The 27825-nt window shown below is 39.4% G+C and overlaps 1 protein-coding gene across 2 annotated transcripts; it reads right to left on the minus strand.

The window, feature by feature from the left end:
- On the minus strand, positions 1–24483 carry ALX1 (ALX homeobox 1). Of its 2 annotated transcripts, XM_080588593.1 has the most exons (5): positions 22579–24483; positions 21807–22079; positions 19152–19456; positions 15470–15598; positions 1–2522 (listed from the first exon to the last, which is right to left on the minus strand). In XM_080588593.1, the coding sequence occupies exons 2-5, from the start codon at positions 22036–22038 to the stop codon at positions 2202–2204; spliced, it is 987 nt and encodes a 328-aa protein (XP_080444719.1). In that variant the 5' UTR covers positions 22039–22079; positions 22579–24483; the 3' UTR covers positions 1–2201. The 2 variants fall into 2 exon arrangements, with proteins under 2 accessions (XP_080444719.1, XP_080444718.1); XM_080588592.1 differs by lacking the exon at positions 22579–24483 and having other exon boundaries at positions 21807–22558.
- Between the last annotated feature and the right edge of the window lie 3342 nt (positions 24484–27825).

Raw genomic sequence — 27825 nt, forward strand, 5'->3', positions numbered from 1 at the left:
TTCTATATACTATACTTTAAAAAAAAATATGAGGAAACTGAAAAAAAAAGAAAAACAAAAAACATATTTTAGAACTAGAAACAATTTGACCTGCTTAAAAGAAAAAAAAAAAAAAAAAAAAAAAGGAATACACTTGTGTTTCCACTTCTGTATGTGGAGCAAATGTCTATATAAAAGTGGTATCTTTACCTGTACTAATAAAAATCTTTTTACTTTAAATCATAAGGATCATTTTATTACTGTCTAAACAGACTATAAAAAGGAAAAGATAAGTTCTAACCAGAATGCTCTTTCACAGTTCTTCAGGCCAAAGTTGAAGTTCATTTTTAGAAGGAGAATAAAATTAGGAAACCACAAACTGAAGTATATGTATGTGTTAAACATTGAGTTTATTGTTAGTAGCAAATATGACAACCTTAGTTTCAGTCAGCTAAGAATTTGCTGTGAAATTCTCATTTTCAACTGATCCTAATAATTTCAAAGTTATATTTATTTATTCCACTGAAAGACTGAAGCATGGACACATCTCCAATTTTTATTTTCAAGTTTAGCCTCATGAGTAAGAGCAGAGACAATCTGGGGGGTTCTTGTGAGTATGTTTTTATGAGTTCTGGTAGTTCTGCTTTTGCAGTGATGAACTGTGCTTCCCTGATCTTCCCTTCTCCCCTCACCCACCCTCCCTTTCTAACTAATGGCCAGAGAGAAAAGCAAGAAGGAGCATGGGGTGCCCAGAGAGTTGTATCCTGTTCTAATCACAGCCATGCAAGTCCTTCTTTATTTCAATTAATTTACTTTGCCTTTATGAACCTGAGAGACTGACTGTTGCTTTCAAAGAGGCTGACGTTTCACTCATCTGAAGGAGCTTGGAATGTGACAGGGGAAAGGGAGGAGAAGTAAATCAAAGCAGATAGCAATTCTCCAGATGTAAAGTATTTTTCTTCTCCTCTTTTTTTTTTTCCACCAGAAATGTCAGAAAGTCTGCTGACATTTTAATTCCTTTGTGATAGGCTGGGAGCTGAGAGCCAAATTCTGCTGCCACTGCAGTCACAAAGATTTTTCCTATGGACTTTAAAGGGAGCAAGCCAGTCTTACACTCTGAAAAAAAATAATAAAAATAAGCAAAATATCAACAAACTGTTACTAAAATTAAATGAAATGTACTCTTATAACATCTTGAGATTAGTTACAGACAAACTGGAAAGTCTTGTTGGACTTTTTCCTTTCCAATTTGACTGTAGGATAACAAAACAAAACAAAACAAAAAATAGTAAGATTGAAATAGAAGCAAAACTTTGTTGTATTTTGTTTCTAAATGTGGATTCTCTTGAAAGTGTTGCAGTACTTTTCCATGCCCTCCTTTGTCACCTAAGTTTCAAGATACTCTATCTGCAATGTTAAAGGTTTTATTTAAACGCTAATTGATCTACACAATCTGTGCATTTCTTTGAAACTCCATTAAACATTGTGATCCTGCTTTTAGTGATATCTTCAGTAAAAATCTTGTTATCTTTCACAGGAATACACTCAGGTTCATAAAATAAAGGACTACCTTCTCTTTTCATTGTGCACTAATACAACAGTTGTGCAGTTGAGTTCCAGTGAGCTCAACAAGCATTGTGGCAAAACAGTAGAGCTCTCTCAGAGCAGCAGCACAGTGCTGAGAGAGTTAGGTCTACAAATTTCACCTACAACATAAATGATCATATATTTCCTTCTCTGCATGGTGTGCTTAGAGATTTACCTCATGGTTTTTGTCTAATAAATTTATTTTCCTTTACAGAGTTCTTCCTTGGTGGAGTATTCATTTGTAAAGTATTAATTTTTTATACAGGACTGATAAAAACCAATGGAGTAGATAAGTTTGCTTAATAGGTTTATTCTTTTTTGAGGTTCTATAATCATATTTCATCAACTGGTACAACAAAACATGTTTCTATATATAAAAAAAATAGAGGGCTTGTTGAGCTTGATGCATGGTAGATCTATTTGGTTTATTCTTAAGTTTTATTGTTAAATATTATATTGCTGTTTTTTTTTTTTAAGCAGACCATGTATATTGTGATTTCTAGCACTCCACACACAGCAGCTTATTGTTGTGTCCTTTAAATATGCAAAATTAAAATGTTTTCAGTTTTCTATAAACAAAGAAAAAAAGTAAAACAAAAAAAAAAGTAAAAACAAAACCAAAAGTTACTGCTATTTTACATGGCCCAGGAAATATTGGCAGCATGCTCTTTGGCTTTCATCCGTAGAACTGCAATACTGGAGGACCTCCTTTCAAATTCCGGCTTGGTTTCAAAAGCATGTCCATTGGTTGTCCCAGAAAGTAAAGAGTCAGTGAAAAAATTATTGAGGGGCACATGACTGAACTGGTTCTGGTGGTTTGAAAAGCCTGTGTAGCCAGAATCTGTCCGGGGTGAATGGGAATAAGGTGTCATACAGGAGGAAGTATCTCGTGGTAGCATGCAGGAAGTAACCACAGAACCGCTAGCCGCATTCCCTGCCCACAGATTGTTCTGAATCTGGAACATATAAAATGAACAAGATTAAATTTAGATATTTCACCTTTTGTTTTCTGCATTACTTGGCTTCACTTAGTACATCCATAACTAGTTCTGTTCTAAAACATGCAACAACTACTTATCTAGTTCTCTGCAATCTCGTTAAAAACATACTATAAAGACACTATATGGATCAAAATCATCACCTGGGAGCTGGGGTTGTTAAATCATATTCCTTACTCTGTCATCCATTTGCTCTGTGAGTCTGTCCTGCATGTTTACCATTGAACCTCAGGATGCCATCAGCCCAGCCAGTCAGTGGAATTAGGGAAGGAATACAATTGCCATCAAAGAAAAGGTGTCAAGAGTATACAGTACCATAGCTATATTCATGATAAAAATTTCCCCTCAACAGAATTCTTTTTTAATATAATGGTAGGAAACAATGTAAAATTGTGAACAAAACAAAGTAGGCTTTCTCTAGCTACAAAGACCAACAAGTATTAAATTAATATTAAATTAATATTAAATCTTGAGTAGCACTGCATAATGACTTTAAAGCAAATGAAACCATAAGATATAAGCATGGTTGTTAATGATATATTCAAGAGTTTATTTCCTGAAGTTGTTTCAAAGATAGCTTTAAGAGAAAAATTCTTTTCATAATAGTTTTATATGAAATTATACTTGAGGGCGTTTCTTTTTCAGCTCTCAGCCTTAACAGGCTGTGTTGTACATCCCTGGAAAATATTCCATGAGAGCCTAGGAGCCAAACTTTGTGGCTACCAGCAATGTCTGCTGAAGATCTGGAGTAACCATGTATTCATGCTTTGATGTGTAATGCCTTCTATACTTCGCAGGCACTTAAAGCTTCATTCTGAGTCTCCGGACTTCTATTGTCTATGAACAGATACTATACATAGGTATTTTTCACATATTTATTACTAGATGAACATACAGAAAGATTTTCAAGGCCTGGCACAAGTAAGCTCCCATCATTATCTGAGACTGTACATTCTTTCATCTGTCCTCTTCACTTGGCTTAAATCAAACTTCACACGCAGCAGCTATACTATGTTTTTAAATTCTCTGCTCTTTATATTTCTATATCACAACTTCATGGATATACTTTCTGGTAAACTGTGACTTCCTCAGTCGGTTCTCACATGCACTCACCAATCTTCTATGTAGTGGTTTTTTTTTAATTTTATTTATTTCTTCTCCACTTATATCTCTTTCCTGAATATTGACTTTAAAAAAAACTACAAACTGCAGTAGACCAGAAAATATCATGATGCAAGGCATATGTAACCATCATTTGCAGTTCAGGATCCTTTTTCTATATCCTATACCATGTTCTATATCCTTTTCTTTTTGTTTTCTTCCTAAAAATCTGTTGTCTGTTGAGTAAGTCATTGCTCTGCTGCATTGGGATTGAGCCCACATCTTAGTTCTCTGCTATACATTGGAGTAATTGCAATTATTCTTCAGTTAACACTGTAAAGTGAACTCTGACTTCAGACTTAATTTTGTCTTCACGTTCCAAATGCATAAACAAAGGAATTTTGGCATTCATATGTGTAGGTTATCACTGTAGCTGATTTTTTTTTTTTTCTGCCAAATTTGAGGTCAGTGGAAGTAATGAATTATGAGTCATACACAGACTGAAAAAAATGTTTCTAATTCTGAGGGTTATTTTCCCATTGTCCTATTACTTTGGAACAACACATACCCACCAAACCACCAACAAGCTAAAGAGATAAATTATGGTTCACTGAACTCATCTAGCTGAGATCTAGTGCAGATAGAAAGGATGAGGTAATTAGAGTCTTATTTTAAAAGTTAGTACTTCAGACTGTTGCATTAGTAGAGGTCATCAGGAGCTGGCTAACTAATTTGGGCTCGTTGGCAGTTCCGGCAGTAGAAAAAAAACAGCAAATGCTTAATCTTGGTTTCCTGCAGAGGACTGAAGGAAGGTCAGGGTAGCAATATGTCTTCCCAAACTCTTGGTACAGCCAGTCTCCTTGTTTATACATACATGCATACACACACTGACACACCCACTCACATAAATGCAGCTTTCCTTTCCAAACATACACATACACACAGCTAATTGGGCGCACATCTGACATCTTCTGCATATCTTAGGCGATCTGCTGAGAGGTAAAGGAGTGAATAAGGTGTCTGGGGGAGGTGATCGAGAATATTTCCTCCTTCCTTTGGGCCTCCTGAGATCTACATGAGGTAAGAGACTCCAGTGAGAGTTTCAGAGCTCTTCATAGAATCACAGAACCATAGAATATCCCAGGTTGGAAGGGTCCCACAAGGATCAGTGAGTCCAACTGCATGGTCCTCATAGGACCACCCAAAAATCAGACCCTATGTCTGAGAGCATTTTCCAAACACTTTTTGAACTCCAGCAGGCTCAGTGTTGTGACCACTGCCCCGGGGAGCCTGTTCCAGTGCCTAACCACCGTCCTGGTGAAGAACCTTTTCCTAACACCCAGACTGAACCTCCACTGTTGCAGCTCCGTGCCATTCCATTGTGTCCTCTCACTGTCCCCAGAGAGCAGAGATCAGTGTTTGCCCCTCCGCTCCCCTTGTGAGGAGGCTACAGACATCCCCTCAGTCTCCTCTTCTCTAGGCAGAAAAAAAAAAATTAAAACATTCCCATCCTTGCCTCCTAGCTTCAACAACTTTTAGAAGACTCTCAAACATTTTCTCAGAAGAGACCCTCCACAGCTTGACATGATCTTCAGCTGCCTCAATACTCCTTAGCTACCTCAGCCTGTTTTGACTTATAATCAGAAATATTATTTTTTATTTTAGTTCTCAGAGAACAGATGGTTTATCTCAGGAGTACATACAGTGTCTGGACCTATTTGAACCATAGCCTTGGTTATGAAAGTTTGCTGCATTCGGTCACACACAATATTCCCAAAGACAGCAGTACATGTTTTATGGCTCAGGATTCAAGGATTCCTGAGTATCCTTTTGCCTGGAAGGTTTCTCACATCCTTTGCAGAGTGTGAGAATTTACAGAATCTGACAAAAAGAAAATAAGTACCCTGAAAGAGTTGGAAAACATGGTAGTTAAGTGTATGGCAACTGAGAGGTCATCCAAGACTTGCTACCTTTGCAAATTTGTTTTGAAAGAGAGATTTTGGAGCCATATGGCATGTGATTAGAGTACAAAGGAAAGTAGTAAAGAAGATAACAGGTGACAACCTATAAGATTGAGAATATTTTTCACTTTTCTTGAAAGCCCAAACGACACGTACTCTGTTTCAATCATGAACTGACAAAAGCAGAAACACAGTCATCCATTCAAAAATCTTGCCTTTCTTTTGTACAGGAACAGTAGAATCTTTTAATTGTACTTTTTTTTTTTTTTGTATTTTGTGGTTATATGTACATTTCTTGCAGCAGCAGTGGCAGATTAAGCAACAGTTGGGATTTTCTTTCCCTTTCTTTCTACAGAAAAAGTCACCCATTCTTATATCCATGCTGTTTCACTCCAGTTTGTTTTGCTGAATTGAAAAACAGAGCTGATACAATTTTAAAGGAATCCAGCAAATATATATATATATATATATATATAACATATTTCAAACAGATGCACACAAAACACCATTCTTTCTGATGGTGTTTTCAGGCCAAATTATTAGTCTCAAAACATTCACAACAGGATGAATTTGTCCAGAGAGAGACTAATGCATCTATGCAGCTTCTCATACAGGAGCTAATTCTGAAGGAGCTCATCACCCCCAGAGCTAACTCACAAGGGACAAAGTTTCATTTACCTGACCTACTCAGATTTCTTCTTAAGAAACCCTATCCCGAATTCTGCAGTTGCCTAGATTGCACAGATAAAGTTATAGGAAGAAAAATTTTAAAAATAAAAAATAAACTGCTTAAATGCAAGCACACATGAATTTGCTTTTAATGTGGTCATGATGGGAAGACTTCAGAAGGTTCAGAGGCTCAGTTTCAAAGTGCTCAATAACCTGTGTGGTCTGGAGGTATCACAAAATCACCCTTTCTTTCCATATTTCTATTAATTTCTTTGGCAGCAAACTAAGTTTAGCTCCACCAGTTATTCTGATATTTTTATCCTAGACAAATCTCTTTTAGCTTAACTTCTATGTACTTGCACAGGTATAAATGAGGACAGAATTCAGCCACAAATCCTAAAATATATCAATGTCTTATTAAAGAAATATGTGAACAAGCTTTCCTTGCTAAAACTTTCAAAGTGATGCCATAGGTTTCTTCATTAGAGGAGGGAATCCAAATTAGTTAATTTCAGAACTTCAGAAATTCTTAAGATGCTAGAAGAGCTTTACATCTTCTTTCAAGAGACAGTTATGGTTTTCAGAACTATGTTTCAGTCATATTGGATTTCCATTCATTTTAGTAGTTGAGTGACTTCATTTTAGGTATTAGATTTTCATTTCTCAGCAAGGATAAATGACTTACAGAGAAATCTAGGTGCAAAAGATATTCCTGTATTAAAAATAAATATAGTAATGCTTTACAATAAGTCAAAATTATCAGGCCTTCTTCTGGTATGTTGGAAGGAAAAAGGACATTATGTACATGAATTTAAAGAAAATATTTTTCCTCTTAAGCTCTTGTGTGATCCATGAACTATATAAAAGGCAATTCAGAGACTGTGAATGAGCCTATACATGCAGCACATCTCTGGTTTCTGTTAACATCACAAACAACTTGAGCTTTGCTCTTGTGGTTACCATGAAATTACCAGAACCCTTCAATATATTTACCTACTGTATATTTTATACACACACATGCATGCACCCTTCCCAATAGGAAGAAAAAAAAAAAAAAAGTAGGATTTCAAAGCTGTGACAAGAGCATAACTGGAGAGTTATGGTTGTTAACATAGTTATGATGTCACTTCCTAAGCATATGACCTTCTGCTTGACACTGAAGAGGAAAATTAGCTGAAGTAATAGGTCATCCTTCTTAGTTTCATTGTTTTTTTCTTCAAAACTGCCAAATTCCTAGAACTTTGGTCTTCTTATACAACATGTAGAGAAGTCACATAAACTCAGTTTTCAAAATTTTCTGACTTTTACTATGACTTACCTAATTTTGGTTCTCCCATTACCAAATGTATTATATTTTAAAGTTTTTGTGTGTTTGTTTGTTTGTTTGTTGGTGCTGCATTATATTTTAGTTTATTTTCTCGTGTTTTATTCCCATGCCTATCCAGACCAGAGTCTCCTCCCAACAGACAACCACACATAACCACACACAGCTACTATTTGAGTGGATGTGTTTTAGTGCTTCACATGAAAAAAAAAAAAAAGAAAAAAAAAAAAAGAAAAAAAAAAAAGAAAAAAAAAAAGAGGCATCACTTTTAAGATCTCTAGGTATTAAATTCTTATTATTGTATTACACAATATATATTATTTGTGTTGTGTTATGTTATTAGATTATCATTCCAATAGTTTATTATTGCTATTGTTATTACTATAGTAATTAGATACTACTCATTGGCTCTGTTCTTAGGACGTTCCTGGACATTGCAAGGAAGACAACAGTTAAGGATCCATCTAACTATAGAAAACATGCAGATGATAGGAAAAAAAAAAAAAAAGAAGTATGAATGGGTAAACTTGTGTCACTCCTTCTCTCTTAATGTGAAAAAAACAATCCTTGCCCTGACAGAAAATCTGAAACCTGGTTTTGCACAAGGGGCTACTTGGGCAGATTAAATTCAATAGCCATTAAAACTGCTCAAAACTATTAGTTTACAATTTATAATCTGTAGGCTGTTCCTAGTCCATCAACACAATTAATTTGGCCTGTCACTTACTACTTTATTTTTATTTGTTTGTTTGTTTGTTTTTGGAATACTGAAAGTATGGGCAGAGATTTGCCTGTACATCCTGAATTTGCAGAATCATCAATTCATAGAATAATTTAGGCTGAAAAGAGCCTCTGGGATTATTTTTCCAAACACCTGCCTACAGCTAACTTTGAATTTAGATCAGGTTACTCAAGTCCTATCCAGTCAAGTTTTTAATATCTCCAGCTAGAGATTCAATGACTAGCTTTGGAACCACCACACTCACACTGATTTTTTAATTTTGATCTAGACAAAGTGCTTCTTGGTGTAATTTGTGATCCACTAGCAAAGCCATTGGACCTAGTGAGCATGTGAAGATCAGCTGTACTCTGTTGGGTTCATATGAGAGCTGCAGCACACCATTTTCAAACACGTCCATAAAATACAAGTTGGATCTTGCAAGCCAGAAGCTTAATGATACAGCTATAAAATACAAGATATTTCTGTTCAGTCCACTTCAGCCTTACATATGGTGAACAAAATAAAATAAATAAATAAAATCTTCCATGCTTAACCAGTTTGCCAGAAAACAAAATAATGCAGGATTTGAAAAGTTATCAAGTTTTAATTCTAGTACAAGATGTTCTGTAACCTCTTGCTACTGCAATCTTAGGGTCAGTTACAATAAGAATTACTTCCATTTCACATCTATGATACAGTTAAACACAATACTTCACACTTGAAAAATAACATTAAAAAGAAGTTTTTGTCTCATTAAAAAAAAAAAAAAAAGAATTTGCCTTGTAAATAACCCCCAGCTAAAGTCACTCGCAGTGTTAAAGTAATACATGTTTTCAGAAACAAACAAAAAAAATGTAACAAAATGTTGAGACTCTGAGGAGTCTCACAACATACGGTGATTTAGAATCAAGAAAAAAATAAAAGCACAGTGCACAAACTATTTTGCGTGGAACAGACACCACCCAAAAAGATGAGAAGTGTTACTCTTGTTGAAAGATCAGCCACAGCAGTGCAACAGTCAGCACATTTGTGGCAAGAAACATACTACCCAGGTGGTGGCCCAGCCTGAGCTCCATGCTGTCACAGCTAGACAACATGAGTATACGGTAAAGCTTCTTTGAAGATAGTTGAGATATGTCTACCACATCTACTCCTACTTAATCAGTGTACCCATAGCCTTAATGAACTATTGTGATTAACTGTCATTTATGTCTACTACAGTTAAAAGAATTTTTAAGTCATATAACATGTGGTGTCTAATGCATGCCATATGAAAAATTTAATTGGAGCATGTAACTTTGATTATTGCTAATGAGAATTACCCATATGTAGCAAGGCTAGAGCAGAACTGTAATGATGATCCAAGGGCTTAGTACATAACACATGTATATTGATACCACTTCTACACACTTCTGCTGCCAAAACAAATCATGGGATGCTATGCTCTTCAGCGTATTTAATTTGATTTATCTTTATCATGGGTGGAATGTAAACTTCAGAATCTTCACTCTTCTTTTTTTTTTTTTTTTTTTTTTGTGATTTCAGCATTCTCCCTTCTTTCTGCACCCTCCATCTTGTATCTCTGCAGTTCCATTATCTTTAAAATGTTTTTGCCTCCTTTTAGGATTCCCATCTACACTAGGCTGGATTTTCCATGAAAGTAAGTTAAGTTCTGTCCAACTCTTGCCTACATTATCAAGTAAATTTGAATGAACAAACAAATTTCACACGTGATAGTGCATGAAAAGTATAACAGTTTGAAAGGATAAAACATTTCAGAGGAACTTAGAAGGACAATGACAGGTGAACCAGACTCAGAGAACAAGAGGAAAAGATGCAAAGTGCAGGAAGGGAACAAGTGGGGTGGGGGTAGATAATGTTGCCCCTTATGTCTGCTTTTCAAGGGCACAAATTAATGCAGCTGTTTATTTACATGCTGTTTCACTTACATTTATAAGTATAACAACTATAAATTAAATTTAACTTTTGCCGAGATAACTAGAGGTCTACAGATAGTAATATAGGCTTTTGATCAAATTCACTCAGGCAAATAAGGAGGGTATAAAAATTAGTTTATCTCAGGTTTGCTGGTACCTTTGTACTTATACCAAAGCCTTGAATCTGACAAAGTCAGCCTTTGTAGCATTAGCCTTCTCAGAGGGCACAGTACACCAAAAGTGGTCAAGACCAATAAAGTAAGAGAAGCAACTATTCTGTTGTTCCTTTCCCAACACAAAATACATATGTCCATCTAAGACATCTGTAGATGTCTGCATCTGAACTAGGCAACGGAGAAAAAAATACATATTTAGAGATTGCCTTACTTATTTTATACCTACTTTAGGAATAGACTACTTCATTGACCAGATTTTCACCTACTTTTAAATGGAACCAAGTTGTGTTAGTAAGTCTCTTTGATTAAATTTCCTAAACACAAGTGTCTAGATCTACCTGACCAGCAACTACCTCCTCTGAATGGTGCTTGCTTGTTGTAAGTCTTGTTTGTCAGCACCATAACAGTGTCTCAGATATCCCAAGACATCTTAAATAATACTAGACATTATACTTAGCTGACCAAATTAAGTATTGCTTGTTTACTAACGTTTACTTAGGCAAGTTGAATCTGCATTCATTTTCCCCTTATTAGGATGCTTTCTCTTAGCTTTCATACCATCAGCAGAATATTGCTGACTAATGAAGTACAAAGGGTCTTGGATAATGGTTTTAACCAATACATTATTTAGACTACAATGTATTACATCCAAAAGAGAAACTTGAAACTAATTAATCAGAAACCTTTTACTAAAATTTATGAAAAGTAATGTACACAATATTTTCCTAGAAAAAAAGAACAACTACTTTTCAGCATAATTTTGTCATAAGTTAAATAGTTTTTCTGAGTGAAGTCTTATAAATTTTATGATATTTCTAACATTAAAACATCTAGCATTTAGAAATTTTTAACTACTGTTTGCTTTACCTCTTGCCATTTAATTTAATTCTATTTTGTTCTTCCATTATTATATTTGCCAACAGTAGTCACAGAAGGCCTGGAAATTTCAGGTGAATAACAGATTATTGTCCCAAAATAGTCTACTAACTGTCCTCCCCTGCAATCCAGGTGTTGCCAATATAATTAATGAGAGATATTTTTGTGCAGAATTTGGACAATTTAGGAGATACTTAAGCTCTTGACAGCCAGCTCAGCAAGAATTTTGCACAATAAGCAGCACCTTAAGTCCACATGCTGTAAAAATAATTAAGGGGCAACTGAATTAGCAACACAAACAAATATGATCTAGGAAAAAAAATGTTTTACTATATTGAAGGTAAAGATTTGTAATATAACAGCAAAATTAGATTGGCTTCACAGCCAATTCACAAATTCACAAAAATTCACAGCCAGTCTTCTCTCTGAAATAAGTTGAAAAGATAATTTTCTCATAGGAAAATCTTTCAGGTTTATATAGTCACACACTGTATAGCAGCATCATGTTCTTAATTTGTACCTCATGAAGATAATTGGTGAAGAGACTAAGCAGGGGTCTCCACACCCTCTGTTGGCTGCAAAAGAGACTGATGTTTCTGCTGGAATGCAAGTTGGATGTCTATTTTGGGAACGTATCCATGGTGGGGCTCAAAGCAGAAATCTTCAGACTGCAAATTCATATAATGCACACCAGAAATTCACATTTATTCTTTTTTCTTCTGCCACACAGCAGTAAATAAATATCCCAGCTTGATTTTATCCATTTTTCAACATCATCCTACATTTTTTGCCAAGAAAAAAGTCTGTTTTCCTCCATGTTAGTAAGGGACTCAAAATCAAGCTTGAGTAATCTGTTCCACAGTCCCCAGGAAAATCTGGTTATTTGAAAGTATGACAAAACCTGTCTAATCTCTGGTGATGTCAGTGTCACAATAAGAGAGCTTGTACACAGGAAAAAGAAAAAATAAAATTTTAAAAAAAATTGCTTTATTTCTTGCAGTATTTTTTCCACTTGTGAGCATTCTCAGAGCACTGAAGTAATGGAATTGTTCTGGGAAATCATCATGTAATGCTAAGACCAAACATGCAGGTCACAATTTTAAATATCTCTTTCTGTCAGAATATCTTTCTGTAGAATAGATTAATGAATTTATAGGTAAATCATGTATCATATATTCATTTCCTGTGAGTAAGGCACTTATAAATGTTCTAGTTCAAAAGATTTTAATTTAGGGCTATTGTGGTTTTAATATGGATTTTCATTGTATTCTCACTTAAGTATAAAGTATTCTCACTGGAAATAAGCTATATATATGATAAACAATATATATATAATTTTACTGATCATGAAGATTTAAGAATGTGAAACTACAAAGAATTACCAGTAGGTTAGCAAGAACATGAAATTGCATTGGCTGTTCAGTGATTTTTGCCTTGATACAAATTCTTATTGCAGTATACAGAAAGGTAGCCACATTCTTTATTGACGACTAAGATGGCTTGTTTTTATCATGTAGCAAAACTATGCATATAAACATCCAACTGAAACAGCCAGTATACAGAGGGCTCTCACCTTCATTTAGCTCCTTGTTCCTATTCATAAAGTACATTACGGTACAATACAACTTTCTCTTGCAGGTGACTAGAGTTAATTATGTTTGAGGCTATCTGTTTATCTGCAGTGTGTTAGTCTGTCATTGTGGGTGAGTAATACACATCTATGTTTATGAATGAGTATACATTTTATATTTCTATATATTTAAGAGTTCCTTTATATAGATTATTCTATCAACATTTCCATTTCAGTCTCCTATTTTTAAGAATTTATAAATCAGTGACAGAAAGTTTTGCCAGCCTGAAACTTAGATGTGTCATCAGCCCAGGGAAGATATTCTTTAACAAATCCAAAAAAAAAGAAATACTGTAAATTCATTCATGTTTTTAACAATCTGAAAGTACAGAATAGATGTTTCATTGGGTTTAGATTTTTGTTAGTGATATTCTCCTGCCTTTTGAATGTTTCTTCAAAAAAAAAAAAAACTTTTAGTTTAGGACAACAATTTTAAGTGCTTACCAATGACTTATTTACTTCCTTATTTTATGCTAATAAAACTTTTGACTGTTGCGAACATTTGTAGATGAAGTCTTGTTAAAAATACAAGAGCTTGGAGACAGCCAATTCGGTCTAGAAAACTGAGTCAGAGATGGGAAGTCCAAATCACTGTTCACGTGTTATGATGTCATAGAGAAGCCAGAAGATTCTTCTAAAGATATTTGGACACCTTAAGTGAGATCTATAAGTGTCTGTGCATCTGTGTCTTTGTGAATCCACCTCGGAGTGATTCAGGTTGTTGGTTTTGTGGTGTTTTGTTCTTGTTTTGACTGTTTTTTTTTTGTTTGTTTGTTTTTTACACACACTTCCACTTAGGTAGGTCTCAGACCGTGTCCTCCTTCTTAAACATACAGTATACCATAGAATCACAGAATCACATAGTGGTTGAGGTTGGAAGGGACCACTGGGGGTCATCATCCGGTCCGAACACCTCTTCTCAAGCAGAGCCACCCAGTGCAGATTGCCCAGCACCATGTCCAGGTGGCTTTTGAAGATCTCCTGGGAGGGAGATACCATAACCTGTCTGGACAACCTATGTCAGTGTTGCATCATCTGCACAGTGAAGAATTGTTTCCTGATGTTTAGGTGGAAAATCTTGTGTTCCAGTCTGTGCCCATTGCTTCTTGTTCTGTCATGGCACCATTAAAAAGATCCGGGGTCTGTCCTCTTTGCACCCTCCCTTCATGTATTTATAAACATTGATAATATCTACTCTGAGCCTCCTCTTCTCCAGGCTGAACGGTTCCAAGTATCATTCAGTGGTTTCTGATGTAATTTTCATTAATACACTGTTACATTATAAATATTAACAGGTAGAATGATGGGTTCCACCTTGTTTGAAATGTTTGTGACCATACTCTGAGCTGCTGGAACACAAGCCAGCTCTGTCTTAGACATTGAACCTAGCGTTCAACTGCCTAAGAAGTAAAGCACATTAACTAGGATAGTTGAGACATGGGTCTGAGACCTCTGGTCCAAAGCTAATCATATTCAGCCAACGCAGAACATGAACAAAACAAGCCCACATAGACAGAGCCAATAATATTTTTGAATGTGAGTGTATTCCTAAGGCTAACAGAGGCCCTATTACCTGAAGAACTAGAAGATAACCAAGACAACAGTAGTGGAATTACTTTGCCACAGGGACACTTAACAGAATTTTACTTTGTCTGGAGTCTTTTCTTTTTAAATTATATGGTAAAAACAATGGGAAGCAAGAGACATGAAAAGCAATGGCTTCAAAACAAAACTATTCAATATAATGAAACAAACAAGCAGGAAAACAATGACAGATTGCAACGCAAGGCAGAAAAACAAAGAACTGGAGAATAGAAACAGAAGGTTAAGATCTTATTACACAATAATACATTACTATATAATGAAGGAGAAATGAGAAAGAAGAAGAGGAAGAAGAAGAAGAAGAAGAAACAAAAAAAAAAAAAAAACAAGAATAAGAACAAGTCATCAAATTACTATTGTTCAGGAGAGCTTTATTGTCTCCTCCCTTCCCTCTCCCAGCTCTATAGATTCAATTCGGATTATTTATGACCATAAAAACTTTCATGCTAGCAGAATACTTGTTACATTTTATGGTCTATTGAGGTCTGTAAAGAAATAGTGTGTGTTTAATACATCAGAAGAAAGATACCTAGAGATCACCTGTCAATCTCAGTGGGTTTATACTACATCCATAATGTGTATGTAGACCTAGATCAAATCCACATATAATTTTTATGTGCAGAATATAATTAGCTGCACAACCATATTGCCAAATATTTTTAGTACATAGCTTATGTGAAACTGCAGCTCCTAAGATCATTCCTTAAAAAATACTTGTATTTTAAGAGTTAGTTACTCATATTAGGCGTCAGAACTGTTGTTCACAATTTCAGCTCCCAGCAACAAGTCTAAAGAACACTAAAAACTAAACACAGAAAAGTCTTCTTCAATCCTCTGTGTAGGTATATGCCTAGGAAGGCAAGAGAAGATAAATGGAGAACGAAAATAATACTTGGTCTTCACCATACCTGGGGGTAGCTGTCAGTCCTTGGAAGAACAGATATATCATAAGTGGCAGCAAAATGGCTCTTAGCTTGCTGGATCTGACCGTAACGTTCTCTTTTCCTCCATTTTGCTCTTCGATTCTGGAACCAAACCTAGAGTAAACAAGAAGATAATCATGGAGATAAACTTAATTACATAGTTTGCAGAGTCATTTAAAAAAAAAAAAAGAGAGAGACTTCAGCAGCTTTGAAAATGACTGAAACGACTGTCTATCTACGAAAAGGAAGCTCATGAATCTCCTGCAGTTCCTGTTAAAATTTAATCTTCTCAGTGTTAAGTTATTTCTAGCTATTGAAAAAATAAGTTACTTCCTATCTACTGTCGTTAAAAAAAAAAAAAAAAAGGCAAAGGAATAATCTGATGATCAGGTAGTGCTAATTTTGACAGTCACTTCTTTAGTGAAAAATCTCCAAGTAGCAGCAAGTTGCACTGTAAAGAGACTTTCTTTTAATTTCACAAGACCACTGACTTGATATGACTACCTGTGCTCTGTCTCCTAGAGGTACATGTAGACTTTATCAAGGGCTATAATGAAAAGGCAGGGAATGCTGGCACAAGGGCAGTAGTCAGCGCTACAGAAAAGAGTTTCTGTGAGCAAGGGTTACAGCTAACAGTGAAGAATGATGAGCAATCATGATATCTTAGACAGTTTAAAACTATTGTATTTGTATTAGGAAGTATCTGTGTTTCCAACAATGGAAGAAACACTTACATTTAGATTACACTTTATATTTAGATTACAACATAAATTAGTTTTGAAGCAATGTCTACATGTCAACTAAAAGCTGCCTTCTTGATGCTTATATAACCTTTGGACTGTTCTATAATAAATTGAGTATTGTGTGTTATTTCAAAATTTATTATATGCACATTTCTTGCTTTGACTAGTATCTGTTATTGTCCAGTGGTCTTCAAAATTTTTTTCTTTCAGTTTTTTTTTTTTTTATGGAAACAATATCATTGACTAGTCTTCCTTTTAAATGAACGGTGAACCCATTTGGACAGACACATATATTAATGGATTTTTATTTATTTATTTATTTATTTATTTATTGGTAAACAGCACCTGTGAACATCATTTTGAGGGAGTTTCTGATCCTTGAAGGTAGAATACTCAAAATAACACAATTTGTTTTATAATTCACTTTTTATCTTGATTTCTTGGAGAACTCAACTTTCTTTTGATGCTCCTTTAGCAACCAGAGCATAATTTTGCTTATTTTAATTCTCAAGGACTCATGGCAAATTTAGTATGTGCAATCTTTTAAAATGCACTCAGCAATCAAAGCAAGGCCCATGCATGTAACTGCTGAGTATATATTGTTAAGGACCTTGTTGGTAAATTTGTATTATTTATTATGCCTGAGGCTCAGCAAAAAAGAAAAGAGGGGAAAAAAATCTTCTGTCTCCACAGGAGGCACCAAGAACACACTAAGGGAATTTAGTAATGAGGCTCTTTCATTGAAAAAAGACCTTGACAATCTCCTTAAAATGGGTGCCAATTACTTCACTGACATGAAGCAGGAAAGGGAACAAGTTAGATAAATTAGGTTCAGGTTGGCTCTCTCTGCATGTATGCAGTATAAATATTAAACTGGATATTGATGAAATGGCGGTGAAGGGAAATGTGGGTAAGGCAACCAGCTGATCACTCTGCTAAATTAAATCAAACAATTTGCTTGAATTTATAGGGACTAAGGAGAAAAGCACTTTTTTTTTTTTTCCTTTGACAATCCCCCAAAATGTTTCTGTTTACATCACTTTACTAGAAACTGACTCTTGGCAGAGATAAAGTAACCATTTGCCTCCACAAAGTAATGTAAAAATCTGCTGCTTGTTATCCTTGAATTGCCAGATGCTTGCCTCTAATGATGTAAGGCCTTTAAAATTGCTTAACCTTGTGATGGAATACTGTTGCTACTCTGGATAAAAATGATCACCATTTCCCTTCATATTTAGTGTATGAGAAATGTAAAGATTAATTATCTTTTAAGAAAGGGGAAAATATGTAAATGAAATAGAAGTAGATATTATATGAAAGACTGGTGCAGATAATTATGTTTTAATATTTACTCTCTTATTTCTAATACTTTTACCATATGAAGATCCTAAAACTTAGAGAACAATGTGAGGAAAAAAAAAAAAAGACAAATTTAAGTCCTATTCTCCTCTCCTTTTCTGCCTATTAACTTATTCTTGAAGTATTTCTCATGATTCCAGAATTATGCAATTGTAAGAGCAGAAATTTAACATTATGCAAGGGGGTTTTTTTTGTTTGTTTGTTTGTTTGTTTTTTAAGTCATGAGTAAAGCCTAATGAATAGAAGTCATATTTGGAAAATTGTCCCAAATTCAGAGGGAGAGGGATTGCACAGAGCCCGAAGAGTTAAAAAGCTATTGAACTAAGTTCCATTGGCATCACTGATATTGTATCGATGTAACTGACAGATGATTTTGGACTGTTTTCAGATGACAACGGTGTGTATGCCATCTGGTTGAACAGACATGAAAAGAACACATTTATAAAATTAATTAATGGAATTTCTTTCTGAAAATGATCCTGGTTTAATTTCAGTTGTATGCATGTGCGCTGACGCCTATTTCTCTATATGCATGTGGGAGTATGCATTTAATTACAAGTTGTGAAGTTGTTATCATATTCAAGTCACTAAATTAAAAGAATTAATCTCAGTCGGTATGAATCTACAGGACTGCTATTCCCTAAATTGAAATGATGAGTATTAACAGAATGGGGAAGATCTCTTAAAATATGATGAAACTGCAAAATGCAGTTAACACCTTTTTCTAAGGGAGGTTCTCTTAATGGGGGAAGGGTTGCTTTTCCTGGATATTTTAGCTTCTTTTATCACCATTAAACATCCAAAGTCATAAATATCCTTGAGATTAGTATATGTACACATAATGAATGAATCAACCTTGTATGCAGTTAGAAAGCTCAAACACTGAAATTAATGTCCACCGGTATGTTTTGATCCAAAAATTAGAATAACATTATTCATTGAGTATTCAAGTTTAAAAACAAGCAAACGTATTTCCCAATTTTGCTAGCTTTAAGCATTCAGATGAGATGAGAGGATTATGTCTTTGCCATACACAGACGTCGCACACAATTGCATACACAAGCACTCACACACACATACATTTATATATGTGCAGCTTCATTGCTTACTCTTTGGAATAAACAAGGAATTTCATTGCTTTTTAAATTTGTGTTTTTCATACCGCAACACAAACAGAATCCTCTGCAGTAAAGTTCTGCATCATCACCAATCTGAACTACATAAAACTTATCTCTTTAATGGGATCTTTACACATTAACACTTTATGCATTCACTGCCTATAATTCCAACAGTAAAGGAGGACAACCAAAGATGAAGACTGCTTTCATACTGATATTATTTTCTCATCTTTTAAACAAGTTTCTAGAACAGCAACACAAGCTATTAAAAATAGTAATAACAAATTATTTTAGCACTGCAATATAACAGCTTATATCTAAAAAGAAATAAAGCAAAATGATCTATTCACATTAACTTTATGGGATTTTGTACAATCCCCAAGAGTGCCATTTATCACTTCTTACAATGAAGAACTTGCCATGGAAATGCTCAAATTTGGTTCCTACCTGGACTCTGGCCTCAGTGAGCTCTGTTCTCAGAGCTAGTTGTTCTCTTACATAGACATCAGGGTAATGAGTTTTCTGGAATACTTTCTCCAGTTCCTCCAACTGCAAACTGGTGAAAGTTGTTCTGTGTCTCCTCTTCTTACTGCTGGAGACATTGCTGTCACACTTATCACCAAGTTCATCCAGTTCCCCCTTCTCCTGCATCCCTTTCACCGGAGACATCCTGAGATTGTTGCAATTGTCCAAGGGCCTGTTCAGTTCTGCGTGAAGAGGCTGTCCTTCCACTTTAGTAATCCCATAGTTCACTGTACACAAGGTGGGGGAGGGAAATAACTGGTTAAAAGGGGGCTTTAGATTGAAGGTTTCATACAAAATAGTGTCATAAAGAACCAGATCCTGTATCTACGTGTATTCCCATATGAGATGGAGGAAAAGGACTCTGCAACATTAATGACAAATAGAATAAAAGTACTAAATCACTAAATTTAAACTAAAAATTGTGTCTGAAAATATCATAAAATCTTTCAGTTTAAGGAGACTACTTGAATATATTACTCTGCCAGTGAAGTAGGTAATAATCCATGAAATCAGATTCAACTTGAGTTGCACAGATAAGATATCTTAGCCCAAAACAGATTTTCATATAAGTGGTACAAAGCTATTGGCAAATGTACCTTTAAGCTTGGAAGCAGATAAACAAGGCTCGCTCTATTTCTATGAAAATGCAGAATAACTTCAGAGTAAGCTAAATAGCTGTAAACTGACAAATTAAGAAGCAAATGAAACTGAAAATCAACCTCACTTAACAAACTCAATAGATTCCACATACGTTCTCTTGGATTTGTAAAGTGGAATTGCTTCCAATTAAGTTTGTTATGGTTAGAAAATGCAGAGAGTTTCTGCAAAATGTTAACTTGTTAAAAGAGATCGTTTCAAATACTTTGTATAGGGATCGCAGGAACTATTTATCTTTATGTAAAATATGAGTCGTTGAGATAAGAAATATTTCTCGGTAGCTTTTTAATACAAAATGAAAATGTTTTCTATTTTTCTATTTTTACATATCTCACATCAGTGAAAAAATAATCATGCAGTAAGTTACTGGATTCGAAAGGGCTTTTTTTTCTTTTTAATCCCAGAAACAGGCAAAAAAAAAAAAAACCTTTGAAACTATTGAAATCAAAATTTACAAAGATGTCATGTAACATGCGATAAAGGGCTTGCTTTGGAGTGTTTTTTTTTTTCTTGCATTCTCAATAATTTATTTACTTTTACTCCGAGGTGATTTGAACCAAACAGAATTTTTAGATACTTGCCATCAATGCATACATAGATAGGAAATGCCCCAAAGCCCCCAAGGCACACATTAAATGAGCTAATTAAGAAAAACTTCAATGGGCAAATCAATTTTCTGCAGTTTTTCGAAGTTGCACTTGCAGAAATTTGTCATTATTTCTTACAAACTGTTTCATCCAAAAAGGATGTTCTCAAATAATAATAATAATAACAATAATAATCAATACCTATATGAAGTCAAAAAATGTAAGATATTGTTAGTCTATCGTTAGTCTCATTTTTGCAGCTGATTTTAACCGTATTTCCGACTCCGCTGGGATGAGCTTTTAAAATTATTATTTTTTTCTAAACATGGATTGCATCATGGTGGAATGATGGGCGGATTTATAAACTCTTTATAAAATAAAACATTCCACGTTCTTCTTTGCCGACCAGCTAGAAAATAATATTTAATAATAATAATAATAATAATAATAATAATAATAATAATAATAATAATAACAACAATACACGGACGTTTGAATTACCTCAATCGTTTTCAGTCAGTATGAAGAATCATGCTTTACGTCTGTTGAGCATTATTCGGTAGTACAGCAAAAAATCATATCAATAACAGCGGTAAATCCTATAACCGCGGAGCGTTACTGGGCAGAACCAGACGTGACCAAACGAGCCTCGGGTTTCATCCCGTGGCGGTACCGCACCGAGACAGCGCGTTCCGCGCTTGCGACGCCGCCGTCCCCGAGCCCCGGGGCAGCTTCCAGAGTTTTGCAGGGGGGAAGAGGAGCCCGCCCGGCCACTGTCTGCAGCCGGAGCCGGGAACACCGCACGCCGGCCCCGAGCCCCGGCGCGGCGGGGAGCGGCACGGGCGGGCAGCGCCCGATCCCGGTCCCGATCCTGATCCCGATTCCGATCTCGGTCTCTTTCCCTCCCGTCCCTTTCCTCCCCGCCGGCGAGCCGTGCTCCGTGCTCGGAGCTACGCTCCCAGCGCCGCGGTGCTTCCGGGGCACAGCCGAGGGACCCTGCCCGGGGCCGGCAGAGAGGGAGGGCAGCAGCCGGGGGGGCGGCACTGAGTGGCAAAGAAGGCTTCCGAGCGAGCGATTGCCTTTTCCTGCTTTTAGATCATTTCTGTTGTTGTCGTTGTCACGATTATTATTTCTATTATTATCATCATCATCATCGGTACCATTGCCCTTATTGTTATTAGTATTATTTACCTGGTAGCGCCCCACATGCCAGCACCCCAAGGCTGCGCGGCTGCCTCTGGTCTCCCCGGGCAGGAGAACCCCTGGTCTGCCCAGTACGTCTCCAGGAAGGGCGAAGCAGAGGAGCAAGAATAACCCTAGGGTGAAGACTTACCGTTATTGTCCTGGCAGGGTGATGTCCTGTCCAGCCTCACATGATGCTCAGCCCTTTGCAGAGGGTTGAAGGCCTGCACACATTTGCTGCCTGACGTTTTGCTATAAAAGGACTCATTGTCCAAAGTTTCCATAACGTGCTCCAAAGTGCCTCCTGCTCCCATGTAAAAGTCACTGTTTTTGCTTGGCTGGCTCTTCAGGGCAAACTTCTCGCTCAGAAAATCCATAATCATCTAAAGCTGCTTGAAAGCCTCTTCCCTAGACAGAGGCTGGACTGTGAGCAGGGGAGGGAGAGCGGGTGAGTGGATAGGAGGGAAGGAAGGAGGGAGGAAAAGACGTTCAGAGCTCAGGGAGCTGTTTTGCCTCTGAACCTTTGATTTGTCTCGTCTTGAAAGGGGGAACCCGAAGTTGCTTTTATATCTTGAAGCTCAGCAGGGATCCTTATGCAACCTCCCATTTCTAATGAATATGAAAATAGGCAAGCACTGTAACTCCACCCCAGGTCCCCTAAGACCTAATCCGAACGCAGGAGGGAGTTCCAGGCCCATTTTCGACAGACAGATCCGTTTCAGACAGATAGACACACACAGGCGTGCGGGGAGGGTGAGGGGAGACAAGGAGGGAGGAGGGACGGCACACGGAAAGGACATTTCCCTTCTGCAACGTATTCGCATTTCTCCAGGGATTCTGAAAAGAGAGTAATCCCGGGCTGCCCTCCCTCTTCCCCCAGCTCCCCGGGAGGCTCAGGGCAAGGTAATTTCTAGGGCACATACCCTCAAGTAAAGAATTTTCTTTAATCGATCCGACTGGTAACTGCAGTCCTGCTCTCTGAAACTGTAAAATTAAGAACCAGTGTTCCTTCTTTTTTAAACAACTCGGAAATTTGGTCCTAAAGTAGAAGAGAGAAAGAAATGTTAGAGGGTGTTGTTCATGTAGTGGGAATGGAAAAAAGAGGAACTTAAAGGCAAAAGTCTCTCACTTCACAAGCTGGCCTGAAGGATAATATGGGAATGGTTCTGCTATCGAAAGGACCTCCAGTCCTCCTCTGTGTGCACGTGTGTGTGTGTATGTGTGTGCGTATGTGCATGAGGTGATTAAAACAGAAAGTAGCAAAACAGAATCTTAAGTAATAAAAAGAAATGAGCCATGTAAGCCTGCATTTCTATGGATATTGAAAAAGTGGGTGGTTTTCACCCAAAGTATGAGCTTTAAAATGTTAAATTCCTTGGTCCTTTTGCACATGGACAGGATTTAAAACATAGATGAGAGAGGAGGAACTTTTAGAAAAGTCCCAAATTACACAAAAGACTTTCTCCATGCTCCCTGGTGAAAGAAAGCTCACTCTCATATTCATTAGAGTAAGGTAAAAAACAGTTCTGCGATCTGTTCAGGTCAGTATTGCAGCATCATGGGCCCGAGTTTGTCCTATGAAGGCTATTTCAGAAATGAGTTTGAAGGGCCCTTGCCCCATGTGGGGGAAGAAGAAGTGAAGCTTTAGTGAGCAGTTGAAGTGTAGGTGCGGTAATGGCCAGACAGGGCTGCTGAGCCTCTTAGAGACCTTTCCTGTGAACCCAGCCAAAGGTGAAGAGAAGGCCAGTTCAGGTCCCGTGTACTTCCCGGCTCCTTCTTCGGCTGGTCTCTAGCCTGATTTTTTTTTTTTTTTTCTGGAGAAAGAGATAGCAAAGCGAGACGTGCGTGCTTCAGCGATTTCTCCCCACCGCCCCAGCAAGCAGCTGCAGGCATCGCCCGGCGCGCACACGCACAGGCACAACCTGCCCTTGCTTCCCAGCGAGCCCGCAGCGCCGGCGGCCACCCCCGCCCCTCCGCCCCGTTTCGCGGTGCTGCGGCCTCCTCCGACACCCCCCGGCGGCCGCCCCTCGGCCCCCCCGGCCCGCGGCCGCCCCGCCGAGGGATGCGCGGGGGAGCGCAGAGGCGGGCGCTGGAGGATTTGGGGCTGCTTGCGGGTGTTTGGGGGACCGGGAGGGTCTGCGCGGGGGAGGGGGAGGTGGGAGCCTGGAGAAGGGGAAGGGGCGCGGAGGGGGGAGCGTTGCCCGCGGTGGGGGTCAGCCCGGCGGCATCGCCCGGGCGGGGGGCAGGCCCAGGTGCCCGGAACCGCTCCGGCGGCCTGCTCGGAGGCGGTGTGAGCTCTGGGTGTCCTTGCAGGAGCGGCACGTTTCTCCCTTGCACCTTTTGGAGCAACGCCTGCTCCAGACCCAAGGAACCAGATCCTCTCCCTGCCCCCCGGCCCCGCCGCCCGCATCTCCGTGTGCTGGCGTTTCGGCAGCTTGTTTATAACTGTGCCTTAAAAGCACTAAATGCCTTGGGGGAGGGAAAAAGAAAGGAAAAAAAAAAAAAAAAAAGAGCTCTCGGTGTCTTTTAAATGAAAGACACATGCAACTTTGTTGCAGCCTGCAATCCACTTTTATCCCAATAAATGTCCCTCTTTAAAGGCAGCCAGTAAACTCTAGAGGAGCCGAGGACAAGGAGCATCTCCCGTGCCCGTAAAAGCCCCAGCTCCCAGCAGCAGCAGCGGAGCATTCTCAAGGCAGCTTGAAGGAAGTGCGGGTGCCCGTCCGGGGGCCACGCGTGTCCCGCCGGCGGAGAACAGCCGCCTCGACGGCGACGGGGCTCGCTCCCTGCCCGGAGGCCTCGGCCGGAGCGCACCCAGCAGCTGCGATCCCCCGACCCCCCCCGGTCCCCCCCTCCCCCCCTTACTCCCTTGTACCCTCCCGGCCGGTGGCTGCGCCTGCAGCGACGGGAATCGGGCTGGGGAGCGGCTGCCCCTTCGCTCCCCGCCTCGGCAGAGCAAGCAGCCCCCCGCAGCCCCGTCCCGCAGCGCCTTCGCCCCGGTGGCGGCTCCGCTCGTTGTCGCCCCGTCGCCGTGAAGCGCTCCCCTGCGAGGGCAGCGCCGTCGTTACACCGGCGTTTGCACGGTCATCGCCCCGAGTATTAAAAATAGGGACCGACGCAAATTATAACCGGGTCTTAAAAACCGTCTCCCGTCACCCCAGGGAAAATAAGTAAGTAAGTAAACCACAGAGCGGTTTCACAGCATTGTTAGCTCCAGGGGCCAAATCCTGCTCTCATTTACCTCTTTGCAACCCAGCTGACTTCAAAGGGAAGGAGAGATGTAACCTAGGGGAGAATTGGCGCCACGTATGGCATTCGTTCTCTTTAAAAGCTTGGAAGCAGAAAGCTGACTTCAGCGGGCTAAAACCATTTAAAAAGGGTTGGACAGGTCCCTGGAGACAAGGAGGCAAAGGAAAAAAAAAAAGTTAAAAAAAATCGTGTGCTGAGGTGAGACGGCTTTGAAAAGCATCTTTCTTCAGGGACTGATTCCCTCCGCCAGGCAGCCCGGTTATTAAGAGCAGCGTGCAGATGTGCCGCTGTGTTTCCAGAGATGGAGTATCTCCTAAACCTTCTGTGAAAGGGTGTTATGTGTGATGGAGAGACGTTTCGTGGCCAGAGGTGGTGTGAAGGAGCTCGCCCCTGCAGTGCCTCGGGGCTCCTCGGGGGAAGCCTGTCCCCTGAGATAAGCCGGGGGGCACGCACCGCGGGAGGCTTCCCCGTCCGGCACCCGCGGGCTCTCCCGCGGGAGCCGCGGCTGCCTCCCCCCTCCGCTCTCACATTCCTGCCCTTCCTGGGATCAGAAGTTACTGACCCGAACGGAGGAATGAGGATCCCGCATAAATCGCACAAAGTGCAAGCGTCTCGCTGCTGAAAAACGAGCGTTTTGGGGAAAGAAACGCGAGCCCGGTGGCGGACCCGCACGGTGCGGGACCTACGCCCTGCGCGGGGTGGTCGTCCCGGGCTCCTCAGCTCAGGCTGCCTCTGCTGCTCTGGATGCAGGGTCCCAGCCGAAACGGTGCCCTTGCATAGCCGGGGGATCTAGTCATACTGTTTCATCTGCTTAAATAAAGTGAGAATGCCACGGCACCAATGCGGGCGACGATCTCCCTTCCGAATGCCCAGGAGCCCCCATCCCGAGTCCCTATTCCCATTCCTAGCACCGCGTTTTAGCTATGGATGTCTGGACACAGAGAAGGTGTTTTTATTTTTGAATTTATTTTATACCGACACTTCTCTTCCGTCCAGAAAAGTTACAACACAAAATGTATGTAGGGGAATGGGAAGAAATCAACATTGCATGAGACCTGACTAAAAGAATTTGGGGGGTATTATTCGTTTCCTCCCAATGTCCTCTCCCAGTTATCCAGGAAAGTGGGAAGGAGAAGCTGTGAAGATGAGAGCGGGGTATTTCAGAGGGGTTGCTTTATGCAGGGCAGCTGAGGACTGGTAGGGGAAAAAGCAGAGCTGTGTTTCGTCGAATGGGTCCGAATATGCCAAGAGCTGCGGGGGGAAGGAGGGTCCATGAAATACAAAGGGAAAGGAAGCTCTCTCAGGACAGGTGCCCAAATGGTGCAGCGTTTCCAGAAATCACCTCTTTCTTTGCCGAGGCTTCACCTAGTGACTCATTTCACGTTCAAATGCAAGGATTATTACTACCACTACTACTACTACTACTATTATTATTGTTGTTGTTGTTGTTGTTATTATTATTATTATTATTATTATCAGCTCGGGAATAGGCTAGAGCAAAACCCACCAAGCAATGAGTGCTCCGGTCCCCATTGCTCAGGAACTCTCGCCCGGTCCTGGGAATGAACGACCCTATCCGCGGAGGCGGCAGAAAGTGTAAGAAGACCCTCCGCGCTCGTTCCAAGCCCCCCCCCCCCCAGGGGATGAGGGCAATCGCAAGTTACAGATTCAAAATCTAGCTCGGCTGAGTTATAGTTTTCCAGACATCCTGTTTGTGAGAAAGAATCACTTGAAGCATTATTACTGCAAGCAAAAAATGTGCAATACATTTCAGTGCATACTAAAACAAGTTGGGCTTTGAGGGCTGTTGGGCTTTTTGAGCTTTTATTTATTTATTTATTTATTTTAATTGAGCATCCTATCCTAATGAGTAAAAGTAACGACTTTGCTTCGGGTCTCAGCAGCCAAGCTGCAAAAAGGGCCCGATCCTAATCCCGTTTAATAAACTTTCTTACTAAAGGGCAGTTTTTGTTCACCTAAGAAAACAAAAATCGGTTCTGGTGTAGGAGGGTAGCCTTCAGATTTTCCGCTCGGAGGGGAAGCGTTTAATTGACTTCGTTTGGAGTGACTTTACCAAGAGCCTGGGATCTGTAGCTTCGCAGATAACTGAAGGCATAGGAGCAAATCGACGGCTCTTCTGCTGGGTAATTCACTGCATGGGCAGGGCAAGGGACCGCTGAGCCGCGTCCATCCCTGGGCAGTGCGCAGGGAAAGTGAAGTGTCGGTTCTCATTACGCTGGGCCCGAGCCTGGAGCCTTTCCCAGCCAGACTCGAGGTTCAGACGCTCCCAGATTTTATCCACAAACCAGCCAAAACGTAATGACAGCGATCATTTCACGGTTCCTGCAGTTTGGCGCTTTGACAATACCTCAGCTGTTTGGGAGGTTTCGTGCATGACACCTGCACAGATAAAATGAAGATTTCATGTGCCTCAAAGGCATATTCAGTGGGAAGACAAGCAACTGGTGAACGGGAAGGTTCCCCCGTCCCTCTTCTCCCCTTAGGAGAGCCGGATTGCTGTCAGAGCTGGACGAACTTCGACAATTTTCTTCTTGCAACACATAATGACTCTTCTTAAGCCAGCTAACGTTTCTCTTAACACAAAATGGAACGAGATAATATTTAGTGTGTGGATTTAACCGTAGCCCCATAGGAAATTTCAGCAGAGATGCTCTATAAAAACAGTTTAATCTCTTATCTTGATCTAGTTCAAATTATAATGAAACCTACTTACACATGGACTATAAAAACAAACCCAACACGAGTTTAATCTGTGCTTTATCTGGCTGCTATTACAGCCCTTTATCAAGTTTAGAAAGGATTTTGAAAGTTGGGCCGTGGGACTCAAGCCCCGTGCATCTTGGCACTGTCGGGGGGAAGAGATCTGCCCTAACGATGCTTCTCGGATCTGCTAATTGCTC

The sequence above is a fragment of the Anser brachyrhynchus genome (assembly GCF_964034855.1).
Source record: "Anser brachyrhynchus genome assembly, chromosome: 1".
Taxonomy (NCBI): Eukaryota; Metazoa; Chordata; class Aves; order Anseriformes; family Anatidae; genus Anser; species Anser brachyrhynchus.

Coding starts and splice junctions, on each gene's coding strand:
- ALX1 (XM_080588593.1), bottom strand. CDS start 22,038: ATGATTATGGATTTTCTGAGCGAGAAGTTTGCCCTGAAGAGCCAGCCA. Junction 15,599..19,151: donor TCACTGAGGCCAGAGTCCAG/GTAGGAACCAAA, acceptor TGTTTACTCTAG/GTTTGGTTCCAGAATCGAAG. Junction 2,523..15,469: donor GGACTGACAGCTACCCCCAG/GTATGGTGAAGA, acceptor TATATGTTCCAG/ATTCAGAACAATCTGTGGGC.